The sequence below is a fragment of the Neolamprologus multifasciatus genome, chromosome 1 (genome assembly GCF_963576455.1).
Source record: "Neolamprologus multifasciatus chromosome 1, fNeoMul1.2, whole genome shotgun sequence".
Classification (NCBI taxonomy): Eukaryota; Metazoa; Chordata; class Actinopteri; order Cichliformes; family Cichlidae; genus Neolamprologus; species Neolamprologus multifasciatus.
Genome location: NC_140439.1, coordinates 11,592,599 through 11,605,455, shown reverse-complemented (window position 1 = coordinate 11,605,455; position 12,857 = coordinate 11,592,599). Strand labels below are relative to the sequence as shown.

The following is a 12,857-nucleotide window of genomic DNA, read 5'->3' as shown; positions in this document are numbered from 1 at the left end:
AACTTGAAAACCTACAGCTGGTTGAAGCCAGCATGTGACTGGGTGAGCACTGCCCCTGATGATGTTTTGTGCTCATTTGAGGTAGGTGGTAATGCCCTCCAGGGATAGCAACTGGCAGCCAGTAATCTTTCCCTCTGTTTTTACCACTCCTTACATGGCATACAGTCTGGATACCACACTGGTAAGCATGAGAAATTATTCAACTGCAGCACCATAGAAAGAAATAAGCAGTCTCCCCTAATGACACCTTGAGAAATTTAAATACTACTAATACTGAAGGGGCTGGGTTTTTCCTGCAGACAAATCACCTCTTGGGTGTTAGTGGTGTTTAAAACTATGTGTGTGTGTGTGTGTGTGTGTGTGTGTGTGTGTGCGTGTGCGTGTGTGTGCGTGTGTGTAGTAGATATTTGCATATTTATGAATATAAAATCTTGAGTCTGCCTGAAAGTCAGAGAAAATCATTGTCTGTACGAGTTTGACGAGGAGCATTTGAATGCAGCACGCCCCCAGGGGCTTGACGGTGGTCAGGTGACCCGCAGCAGGCAGGCCATTCTCGGCTTCCCCTGGCTTTGGCTCCAATGTCGGAGGTGTTTGTGCCTGGAAGAAATGGACTCTGGCAATGCAAGAATTTAATCATTCAGAGGTCCGAACAGTTGACTCCGTGAATGGCGCCAAAACAGGACCCTAAACCTAAATTTCAAGAAGGTCGGTAGGGGGAAAAAAAGCACCGATGGTGCCCAGTTAGCGGCTGGAAGGGGGCGGGTTTGTTGTTGTTGTTCTTGCAGCTGCAGCTCGACGATAGTGATCCCTAGGGAAGGCGAAAGAGGCTTTATACAGCTCAGATATCAATGAAAACATAGCTTACGTTGACGTAACATCGCAATGAAGCGCATACAGTAAAGCTAGCTCAAGCTGGAGTCTTTACAGACGCTAACGGAAGGCTAACTGTTAGCTAGCTTTGCTATTCGTGCTCTGCATTAGCGGCTCGTTTGATTGCATTAGTTGTGGGTTGTATTGAACATCATAACGTGCTTTTGACATTAGTTTTCCCCTCCTCGTAGGTGAAAGAGTCCTGTGCTTTCACGGGCCATTGCTCTATGAAGCAAAGGTTTGTCCCGATACTTTATGAGGGTCTTATTTCTCATTTATTCCCAGTTAAAAATAAACTGATCCAAGGCCTGTGTGTTTTCTCGCTTTTACAGTGTGTCAAGATCAACGTAAAGGATAAGCAGATTAAATACTTCATTCATTACAGCGGATGGAACAAAAAGTGAGCAGCTTGAGTTGAATATAGGCTGACATTTCTCTCTGTGCGTCTATTTGGATAGGAATTATAACATTGTGATGACGTTTGAGAATCTGTGATGGGTTTTTTCTTCCTTTGCAGCTGGGATGAATGGGTTCCTGAAAGCAGAGTTCTCAAATATGTGGACAGCAACCTTGCCAAACAAAAAGAGCTTCAAAAGGCCAATCAGTGAGTTAACCTCTTCCCACACAGACATCACCAAGAAGCGTTTTTGTGAGTTTTCGGTTCTTCCTAATGTCCAGTCAGCTTTTTAGAGTTTCTGTCAAAGAAAAGCAGCAATAAGAAAAGTAGGGGGCCGTTTGTGCTCAGTTTTGGGCATGACTGGATAAGTTTAGAATTTGCAGCTTTTAGAGCTGACATTACACAATATGGTCTGCCCAATCACATCCAATTACAGATTCTTGGGAAGTAAAATAAATAAATAAATGCTATATCAATATATTGATCAGTATTTTTGTGTGGATACATACGTATATAATCAGATTTTCACTATACTGTTTTTGTGATATCTCAATGTCAAAATCAGCTTTATTGCGAGTTCCGTAGTATTTACAGGGCATTTTTGTTTTCCCGTGAACAAGAATGAATCATAAATAAGATAAAATGGAGAGCTATAAGAATATGAGATGCATATGTTAAAATAAGTATGAAGTATCAAAGTATAAATATGAATTACACAAGTTATATTAAAGCCTACATACAGTTGTTTAGTTGTTACTGTCAGTGTATAGAAATATAGTGTGTACATGGATTCTTACGAAGCTTATATGGATTATTCTAGTCTGTGTATGTTACGGTGCAACGTCAGTGTGAGACTGAATGTGTAGGTAGCACCAGTATTGTGCTCTGTACACAAGAGCCTCCCAGAATCGACCCAGGGATCTTTAACTTGTTTGTAAACCGCTACACTGTGTGGCCACTTTGGAAACAGTTAAGTCAGTGCTGCAGACAGTGTATTTCTAAAATACTCCCCCACCCCCAATCAAACAGCAAGGCCGTGTCTGCATCACCACGGTGTGATACATCACTACAACTCAACTGTGGTCAGTAAAAGTAATTTAGATACATTTCTATAATTGTGCTCTTTCTCTTGTTTTTTTTCTGCAGGGATCATTATGTTGAGGGAAAGATGAGGGGCTTAGCACCAAGCAAGAAGATTGCTGCTGTGCAGCAGAAAAATGTTGATCTGTGAGTGTCCAGCTTCTTTTCCCTCCTGTAATAATTCATTTAATAACTCAGTTCTTGTGATGAAACCTTGATGATATTATTTATTAAAGTGCTATATGCTCGCATGTGGTCAAAGCAATGAATTGCATTAAGACAACTTGAGGTATATGTGTCACATCATAAGAACAATTATGATGTCTTTTTTTGCATTGTAGGAAAGTGAAAAAGGCAAAACAGAAGAGTAAGTCAAATATTTGTACAAAATATGTTTATTGAATTTTGTAGTTTTCTTCCAGAATATTTTTTGTTCTTATAGTAAAGCTCTTTGGTGTTGTGGCTTTGTGAGGTTCAAGTACTGTTGTATGTATGGAGTCTGATACGATCTGAAACTTATTAATAAAATATTCACCTTTTATTTCTGTGTATTATTTAAGCTGTGATGGCTGTCCTTTTTTTTAGCCCCAGGGCCAGGTGAAGGTACCAGCAGCGGCGAGATGCCCCAGGGGCCACGAAAGAAGAGGGCTCGGGTTGATCCCACAGTGGAGAGTGTATGTATCATCATGTATTGGAACTGGACTTTTTATAAGAATAACAACTGAGCTTCTTTCTTGAGGTGTGAGCAGAATGAGGAAAATACTGAGATGTTGGGGGTGGGGAGAAAGGTCCACACTCAAGGCAGTACAAAACATCCTGGTTCTGTCTCATTTCTTCAATAAGCTCGTGAAATTGTTCAAAGAGTCAGTTATTCCTGCATGAGTGAACCAGTCTACCCAGTGGGCGTATACCCACACTTGCTATCGCAAATACAAAAAGCAGCAAGGTCAAATATTGTGTGTGTGTGTATCCAGGAGGAGATGTTCACCAACCGTGTGGAAGTGAAGGTGAAGATCCCCGAGGAGTTGAAACCCTGGCTGGTGGATGACTGGGACCTCATTACCCGACAGAAACAGGTGAAAATAAAATCACAGCAGGTTTCACTTGTTTCCTTCATATTTATCCATATATTTATGGAAATGCGATGGCTAGAAATGTCAGGTTCTGGACCACTTGTGCTCGTTTGTCTCTGATTGCACAATGGATCCCAAAATCTTGAATCAAACTGACCCACCCAATATGTGATATAGTGAAGCAACACTGCTAATGACAGCTGGACCTCTGGCTACCACTCACATCCTAAACGGCAGTTTCTAATGGACAGGTCTGAAGAGAGCGCTTCAGCCAGAATCACTATCTAGAGCATGCTCATTTGTTCTTCTCATTTCAAACTCAGAACATGCACAGGATGCTCTGCAATGTAGGACTGGGAGTAAATATTACAGTTGAGTTTGAAATGAGTTGATGTCTGGATGTTTTTATTGATGGAAATGGTTGTGTAACATTTCTGTTGCTTACAGTTATTTCATCTGCCAGCTAAGAAGAATGTAGAGACCATCTTGGAGGACTATGCAAACTACAAGAAATCAAAAGGAAACTCGGACAATAAGTAAGAGTAAACATCCTGACGTTCTCAGAATAATGGAGGCGTGAGGAAGCACTGATATCCTATGATGAAAATGTTCAGCGGCACAGCATCTGTCAGCCACATAAGACTTAAATTCCTTCCACTTTACAAATTTGCTTTTAATAGAGATACTTGTAAACACTTACTAACACATATACCATTAGCTGAACTATATTTTTAAGGGCACAACACCACTGATCTCACTAAAACTGTAAGTCGTGTATTTTGTGCATTATAACCTTCACAGTAAGTCAAACAGCGCTTTTAAACCACAGGAATTTTTTTAATTATTTTGGATACACGGCTCGATTTTTTCCCTCTCTCAGAATTGTAGAAACTGGGAGCTCACTCATTTTTTAGGCTCCTTTTTAAGCTTTTTTTAGGCATCCTTTATCTGAGTACTTCTTTAAATATCACAGTATGCTGCCTTTTTGCATCAAAATAAAAACACACCAGAATAAGTAAGTTTTTGTAGTCTTTTTTTCTTTTTTTTAATAGTCTATAGCCAGTTATTGGGGTGACAGTTGCTGTTACCAGTCTTCTTATAATAGTACTTGTGTGCTTTCTCACATTTGCTGCATCACAGCACAACAAAAACAACTTTGAGAAGAAGTAAGCCCAGCAACTGTTCAAAACTGTACTATTGACTGTTCTATAGAGAGGTGACCTCTGCTGTCTCCAGTAATCTCTCCAAATACGTGACTTTTCTCTTCTCCGTTCGCTTAGGGAATACGCTGTGAGTGAAGTGGTGGCAGGGATCCGGGAGTACTTCAACGTCATGCTGGGCACTCAGCTGCTTTACAAGTTTGAGAGGCCGCAGTACGCCGAGATCCTGGCTGAACACGCGGATGTGCCGATGTCTCAGGTGTATGGAGCACCGCACCTGCTGCGTCTGTTTGGTAGGTACACGTGAAACATATACAGTGTATCCGGAAAGTATTCACAGCACATCAATTGTTCCACATTTTGTGATGTTACAGCCTTTTTCCTAAATGGATTAAATTCATTTTCACCTCACAATTCTACACACAGTATCCCATATTGACAAAGTGAAAACAGTTTGCTTTAAAATTCTTGCAAATTTATTGAAAATATAACATTTACACACGTTTTTACGTATTTGTTCAATACTTTTTTGAAGCACCTTTGGCAGGAATTGTAGCCTCAAGCCTTTTGAGTATATTGCTACAAACTTGAGCAGCTTCTCCCATTTTTCTTTGCTGAACCTCTCCATCAGGTTGGATGGAGAGGATCACTCCACAGCCATTTTCAGATCTCTAGGGGTGTTCAGCGGTGTGAAAGTCTGGGCTCTGGCTGGGCCACTCAAGGAAATCCAAGAATAAAGCCACTCTTTTGATATCTTGGCTGTGTGGTTATAGTCATTGTCCTGTTGGGAGATGAATGTTAGCCCTAGTCTGAGATCAAAAGCTCTCTGTAGCAGGTTATCATCAAGTACATTGCTGCTTTCATCTTTTCTTCAACTCTGACTAGTCTCCAACGTCCTGCTGCCCATACAGGCTTGATTACAGGCTTGAACCAGGTGGTCTACCAAAGAGCAATGCTGGAGCTGTGTCAGAATAACCACTGGGTTCTCAGTCACCTCCATGATTAAGGCTCTTCTTTCCCAATTGCTCAGGTTCTTCACAAGGCCAGTTCTAGAGATGAGGAAGGCCAATGTGCTCAGTGGCAGCTTCAGTGCTGCTTCAGTTTTTCTGTACCCTTCCCCAGACCTGTGCCTCAGTACAGTCCTGTCTCCAAGGTCTACAGACACTTACTTGGACTTCATGGCTTAGTTTGTGCTCTGACATGACCTGCAACTATGAGACCTTATATCAACAGCTATGTTTCTTTCTAAATCATGTACAGTGAAGTGAATTTACCACAGGTGGACATTCAAGCTGTAGAAACATCTGAACAGATGATCAGTGGAAACAGGATGCGCCTGAGCTCAGTTTTGAATGTCATGCAAGTTTGCAGACTGTTTTTTTTTAACTTTGTCATTATTCAGTATTGAGAAAAAAAATGTAACCCATTTTGGAACAAGGTTGTAAAATGACAATGTGCGGAACAAGTGAAGGACTGTGAATACTTTCTGGATGCACTGTAAACTATATGAAGCGTAATCAAGTTCTCACTTGGTAACAAGAAAAAAAAACGAAAAAAATCTTAATTAAATTTGGTCACTGTTCCCTTCACAGATGCTTGTTTGGGCATCTCAGACTGTTTGTGTTCGAAAGTCCTGCTCCATGATGAAATGATAACTCTTCATTTTCATTTTAGAAAAAGGAGACAAAGTCACAGAGAGCCTAATGAATGTGATAGGTAGAGTAAGTCAGAGCAAGATTGTGTTGCTGTAACAAGGCACGTCCCACTATTAATTTCATTTACACTGAAAACCACAGGATGATACGGTTAAACTCCTCGTTGGCTTTTAACCTGGGAGGACAAAAACCTGGGGACACGGTGCACAACTCCATAATGCTGAGCTAAAGGGAGAGAAAAAAGGGGTCTCACTCTACTGAAGACCTCGGTTTGGTCTCAGTGTCCTAGCTGGAGACCCAGATCTCATTAGCAGTGATGCTCCTCCACATGAACGTTGCTTCAAAGAAGTTGATTTTGCTCTCAGTGCAAGTTTAAATTGCAGTTCCCAGTCAGATCAGAACTTCCAAAGACAGATAGAAAAATAGTAGGAATGCAGTACAAAGTGGCAAAATTTGAAGCTGAAATCATTTTTTGCTTTTCACGGGCACAAGCATAGAAGGTTTAATTTCACCTTGTATAAATATTAAATACTGCTAGAAGCATGCAAAATTTTTAATTTATAGTTTTCTAGGCCCATTAAAAGTATGTGTTCCTAATCATCATGCTTCTTTTTACATGTCGCAGTAGAACTTATCTCTGCTCCTTTCAGTTCAGTTAATTCAATATTTCTGGTTCACCTTTTAAGCAGTTTTGTAAATTCATGGATGAAAGTGCTAAATAGGCTTACTCTCTAAGAGAAGTCCCAATGTAAAAGGATTGAAGTATTAGTTATTGTACACAAAATAGCTTTATGGCTACTTCAACTGTGATGAATCATCTGGATTGTTAGACGTGACTGAAATTAGCTGAAATTTCATTTTATTCTTTTTTCCTAACAGTCTGGAAAAATGTCAGAGGCCTCCACCTGTAAAACCATTCCTGTTTTGGGGGTTGGCTCATTGTTGCCCCTCTAGCTCACATGTTGATAATTTCATTTCAACCCCCTCTGCTACTGAACTAACCAGATCAAAATCCCACATTTAACTGACTTTATGCTATACTCTCATTACAACTTGGTCCTTATTCCCTGATTTTCTTTTAAGCAGTTTATTTAAAGTATTATTTCTTTATTTAGATGTTTGTAGCACCAGTCAGTTTATTTGAAAAGTAGGCTTCTCCCCTCTTTATGTCACATTTTTGGATTGTGATGATGTTATAGAAATCTTACCTCAATCTCCAAATTTACCTTATGCATTGCTGCTCATACGCTGTATGTTGTCCTCCACCAACAGTTCGTATTGGAGCCATGCTGGCCTACACTCCCCTGGATGAGAAGAGTCTGGCTCTGTTGCTCAGTTACCTCCAAGATTTCCTCAAGTAAGCTTTTAACTCCCAGCACAACACCAGTCACTCCATGTCATGTTTGGCCGATTCTCAAATGTCATGTTGTATTCACATTCACATTAGTGCAGCCAGGCTTGTTGCAGTTCCTCAAAACATAAGCCATGAAATCGATTTTCTGCTCCGGAAAGTATTTTTCTTGAGACTAACCGTACACGTTGATGTGTGAACAGCACTGCAGATACATCTACACTGACTGATACAGTGGTGACATAACTTGACATGCAGGTATGGTACGGTCTATATGGTTGGCCTCGGGCTGTGTGAGAGACATGATTGAGAGAGAAAGTAATTCTGAACTCTCCCCTCTTGAACAAAAAAAGACCTGCAGTGCGGAGACACTCCTTTTCTATATATAGAAGTCTTTTCAGCTGAAGGACCAGAAGTGTGACAGGATAAAGCACCCATGCACACCTAACCTGTAGGACCATGACTTCATACCAAGGCGTGTTTCAGAATGGTGCTCTATGAGTGAAGTACAGCCAGGCAGGGGAAGAACACATTTGCAAACCGCTGTTATAGTGCAGCAACATCCCCTCTCTGGGCCTGTGTGTCATGGTTATCACAATGGAGGGAAGCAAGAATGATGAAATTTGGCAACTCCAGCCAAAGCTTATCTGAAAATTGGGTGCAAATCCACCCAGCCAATAAAATCGGGCCATTATTCGCCCCAGAGTTTTGTCATATCCCAAATGCCCTGCCATGGGGTTATAATGAGCCACTTGGAAAATCGTTTCTCGGCAGCTTTTTGGCACCAGCACCTGGTTGTGTTCCTCCTCTGTGCGACTCACTCGATAATGCTTATACTTAGTCAATACAAAGTGCGTGTAGGTCAGCACTGTGTCAGGACGCACCATGTGACCATTAGTTCTTATCACTTGGTCAATGGATAGCTTAGGGTGTCATCAACACACTGCTCTGATGGGAAATCTCTCATAGAGTGAATTACAGGGCCTTCTTGTGAGGGCCCTGCCAGACGGCAGCATCGGACAACCCACAGATACTACATGCTCCTAAAGGTCGTGAATGCATCCCCACACACTACCTTAACAGGTTATTACAAGTGCCCTCTTCCTCGGGCCAGCGATATGCCTGTGTTTTGGCCTGAAAAATCTCCATTAATCAGAATCAGAAAGACTTTATTTATCCCCAAGGAGCAATTAAGATACAACAGAGCAGCATGACGTTGAAGATAAGGACATGGCATAAACAGGCAATAAGAGTGAGATAGTAAATATACTGTATATTTTAAAATTACACAGTTTTAAAGTAAAGTGACTGAGGGGTCATTTCCCTTGCCCAGTGCAATGGAGGGAACCACAGGGGGCAGTGGGAGCGGTGGTGAACCAGCCGAAACCCCACCCTGACACCACACCCTGAGCCCACTGCTCCACCCCTCCCCTGCTGCTGAGTCACAAATCTCACCCCTTCACAAGTACATATGGAGGTTTTAATTTCTTAAATGCACCATCTTACTGCAGTTTCTTATCGTGACTGTTTTGCATAGAGAAGACGAGGGGTAGACAAAAATGCAGACACTACTGTCATTTCCTATATAACTTGTAGACTTATTGAAGTAAAACACTGGTGATTTAGCTTTGAGCCTTCATCACTGATTCAAAGCGTAGTCATTTCCTTGATGCTTGGATAGGTTTTTTTTCTTTATAAGAATAAGAAAACAAACATTCTTATTGAGTTCTCAGTATGACTTTCCGATAAAGGGTTTTTTTTCTGCTCGTTTGTTTACATACATATAAAATCAAACTAAACTCGACTTTTATTCAGAGTTGTAATTCGGCAGCGAAGCATCTGCCACAATCTAATCTTAATGTAACAGTCATTTTGTAAATGCATGAGCCTGACGACTGCTGAACAACACACTCTGCACCAGGCTTTCCTGCTTCCCTCCTCACTGACAATCAGTTGTTTGTTTCCTTCAGGTACCTGGTAAAGAATTCATCGACACTTTTCAGTGCCAGCGACTATGAGGTCGCACCCCCAGAGTACCACCGCAAAGCTGTGTGAGAGCTCTCAGCAAACCTCTTTCCTATTGAGACACCTCATCCCACTCTCCCAGACCACAACTGAAATATCTGTGACTACCCTTTGGATCGCAGTCTTTGGCGATATTTTTCACTTGAACTGATTTGCTTCCCCCGCCAGGGTCTCAGGAGCTCGTCACGGTTAAGAAGAAAAAAAATTGTGAAACCTTTTTAACTGAGTCACTTTTCTTTTTTCCCCTTTTCCTTTTCATGTACCTTTTTTTTGTTTAAAGGTTATATAAAAGTGTGGTTCTTCATCGTCCGTTACCACAGAGCAGCTCTTCTGTGTTTTTGCATTCCAGCTGATAGATATTTGTTGCATGTGGGTATTTATTGGTGTTTCTTCGGCCAAATGAGGTGCAGTTTAATGCTGGTCCTCAGTCAGTGTTCAGCAGTTAATGTTTTTGTATCTGTATCTTGTGTATTTGTATCAGTTTGTAAAAAGAAAAAATATATATATGTTTATACACAGTATCCAGCTCGTTTACTGTGCGTTCTTTTTCACATCAAGTAAAATATTTGGTTTTATCGCTCTCCTTTCAAGACATATCTTGCTGTAAATGTCGCTAATAATTAAAAGCAGCAGCAGGAAATGAAATTGAAAACAGAGCCATCCTCCTGTTTTGGTTTAGTATTCACCTGACGAGACAAAGGGTCAAATTATCGATCTTTCAATTACATTTGTTGACTGTTAAAGTACAAATCAGTTTTCAGTGTTAATCCTGCAAATGTAAAACATCCAAAATGCCTCCAACCAGATTTGGACACCACGTGACAGACTACAAAATACATATCCCAAATCAGCATGGGAAAATTACCAAGGAATTATTAAACATGATCCAGTCATGGAGTCTGATTCCTATATATGTTGGTGTGTGTTTGTAATTTGAAATGATTTTTACTGGTCAGTAAATGGAGTTCTGTGGACTAAAAAATGTGCCCTGAAAAATGTTGTATGAGAGTTAGAGAAATATACATATCATAAACAGTGCTGTGCAGATGTCTTGAGCCACCCCTCATTTCTTTATATTTTGCTTTTTTACATTTTTTGCAGTGCCTTTGAACAATAGTTCTTCAGGGTTCTTGGAAGTCTTTTTTTATGCAGTGGCTGCTTTTTTACTCATTTTCAGTTCAGTCCTTGTACCTGGCAATTCTAAGTTTGTTTCTTTAAGCATAGAGTCACTCAGTGTCAGGGGTGAACCAGTGTTGTCTACAGACGAACCTGTTTTAAAGTATCGTTAGATACTTTATGATGCACACTTGGGTGGACAAAAAAAACTTCAAGATATGAGTCTATAAGTTGCTTTTACTTGTCTGCAAACACAGAAACACAAGCACTTCAGGTCAGCAGAGCTGCGCTCTGCAGGCTGTCAGTGCACTAAACGAAACAGGGCCTCTGTGACCAACTCTAAGGACCCCCAAGCTGCCCCAACCCTTCCCTGTGCGAGCTTCACTCATATGTCCAGAATAATGAAGATGTAAATAAACATTGACAATAAGTAACCCAATAAAATAAAATGATGCCCAGTACCTATGAAAATACATTCTTCTGTGTCCCAACATTCAATGAGTCCCACATTTACTAGCAGTCTGTCTTAAAAACACATCATTTTGTCCCATTTATTTTGTTGATTTTATGAAATAGTCATACAAAATTGGACACAAAATAAAAAACAAAAAAGACACAAAATTGGATTTTTGCACCAACAAGTTGATTCCCAAAGAGCTATCAGCTCAACACTTGGCAGTCTGTGCATGCTGTGCAGTGTGTCTTTAAAATATTTGCTGAACCCTCATCAGAAATGGTCTCAGTGGAAGGGTGGCTGTCAATAAATTATTCTTAAGTAAGGGAAGCGGGGAGAAAAGGCTGAGGTATGTCAAAGTGGGTAAAAAATCCTCAGAATTGTACACTTCGGTTCTGAAGCACCGTTTTTGTCTGTACTACATTTAAAAGTTGCATCTGTATATTTTTTTGTGTTTAATTATAGTTGTACACAGCACATCTGGAGTCAGGATGGAATCAGAGGAGCAGCATGTTAGGGACACACTACTTCCACTCCAAGGACTCTTGCAGGTTAATCCACCTATGATACTGATGACAAATACTGCATATAAATATGGATTAAACACTACCATTCTCTATCTGTGCATGAGCTGTGAATGCGGGTAAAAAATTCCTGACAGCGAGTAAATGTTGACACCATGACACCCGCCTCAGTCTGATTTACAGTCAAACGTTTAATGCCAGGTCACTGCACGCAGGTGCGCACACACCCAAATGTGTGGATGAGAGATGCTCTCCAAGGAAACGTGGCTGTGGTAAGGGTGTTGCCATGGGGACGTAGACAAAGGAAGAGACATGCAGCATCAAAGTCTCGGTCTTATAAAGTCTTGGTAGCTTTAAGGACAGTGAAAAATACAACATGAGAGGAACACCAGGAAATCCTCCTCTTGGGAATAATTCATGATACCTGTTAATAGATGTTAACTGTTATTGAGTAGCATTGTAACAGTAAGCCTATATACCAGCTGTTATGTTAGTTTGCCTGTTTATTTACTGGTAGTTATTACTTTCACTGACTCACTGGCTGATTCACTTAATCACCCTGCTCTGGGTGACCACAAGAGGGCAGCCTTTTCCCTTCCCCCAATTTGCTATTGTTTTTCCCTCTTTGTAGATTTTACAGTTGAATGCACTTGATATATTTTTATGAGGCGAAATAAAGGGAGAGAGAAAAGAAGCATAAAACAGACTGTAAACTGAAGACAGCAGGGAGCAGTCTGCTAACTGAACATCTTATACAGACTATATTTAGATACATACCCTCACTGTTTTATAATTTAATATTTAATCAGTCAACCACTGTAAACTTTGGCCTAAGAAAGTCATTTTCTTGTGACAAACATTTGATATTATATTAACTCAGTCGTGTATCTAAAAAAACCTTCAACATAAAAGAGTCTTTTAAAGACTCTTCAGAGCATTCCAAACATTCCTATTCCAAATAATGGCAAAATAACAGCTTGTAGAAGAAAATCGATTTCATCACTGTTGTTGCACTTGCAAAAACAAACAAAAAAAAAAAAAACAAAAGAAAAGAAAAAACCTCTTACAGATGCTTTATGCTTTTGTTGTTGCTGTTTTCCTTTTTTCTTTGCAAGGTATAAAGTTACCAACCCTTCAAATAGGTTCATACTC

At 40.4% G+C, this 12,857-nt stretch overlaps 1 protein-coding gene across 1 annotated transcript; it reads left to right on the top strand.

Annotated features, from left to right (window-relative positions):
* The first annotated feature begins 506 nt into the window (after window positions 1-506).
* LOC146525358 (mortality factor 4-like protein 1) lies at window positions 507-10,891 on the top strand. The gene is made up of 12 exons (XM_085156250.1): window positions 507-705; window positions 1,062-1,108; window positions 1,203-1,270; window positions 1,388-1,474; window positions 2,414-2,494; window positions 2,689-2,714; window positions 2,933-3,021; window positions 3,322-3,423; window positions 3,868-3,956; window positions 4,701-4,873; window positions 7,508-7,592; window positions 9,557-10,891. The coding sequence occupies exons 1-12, from the start codon at window positions 666-668 to the stop codon at window positions 9,639-9,641; spliced, it is 972 nt and encodes a 323-aa protein (XP_085012376.1). The 5' UTR covers window positions 507-665; the 3' UTR covers window positions 9,642-10,891.
* The last annotated feature ends 1,966 nt before the right edge of the window (window positions 10,892-12,857 follow it).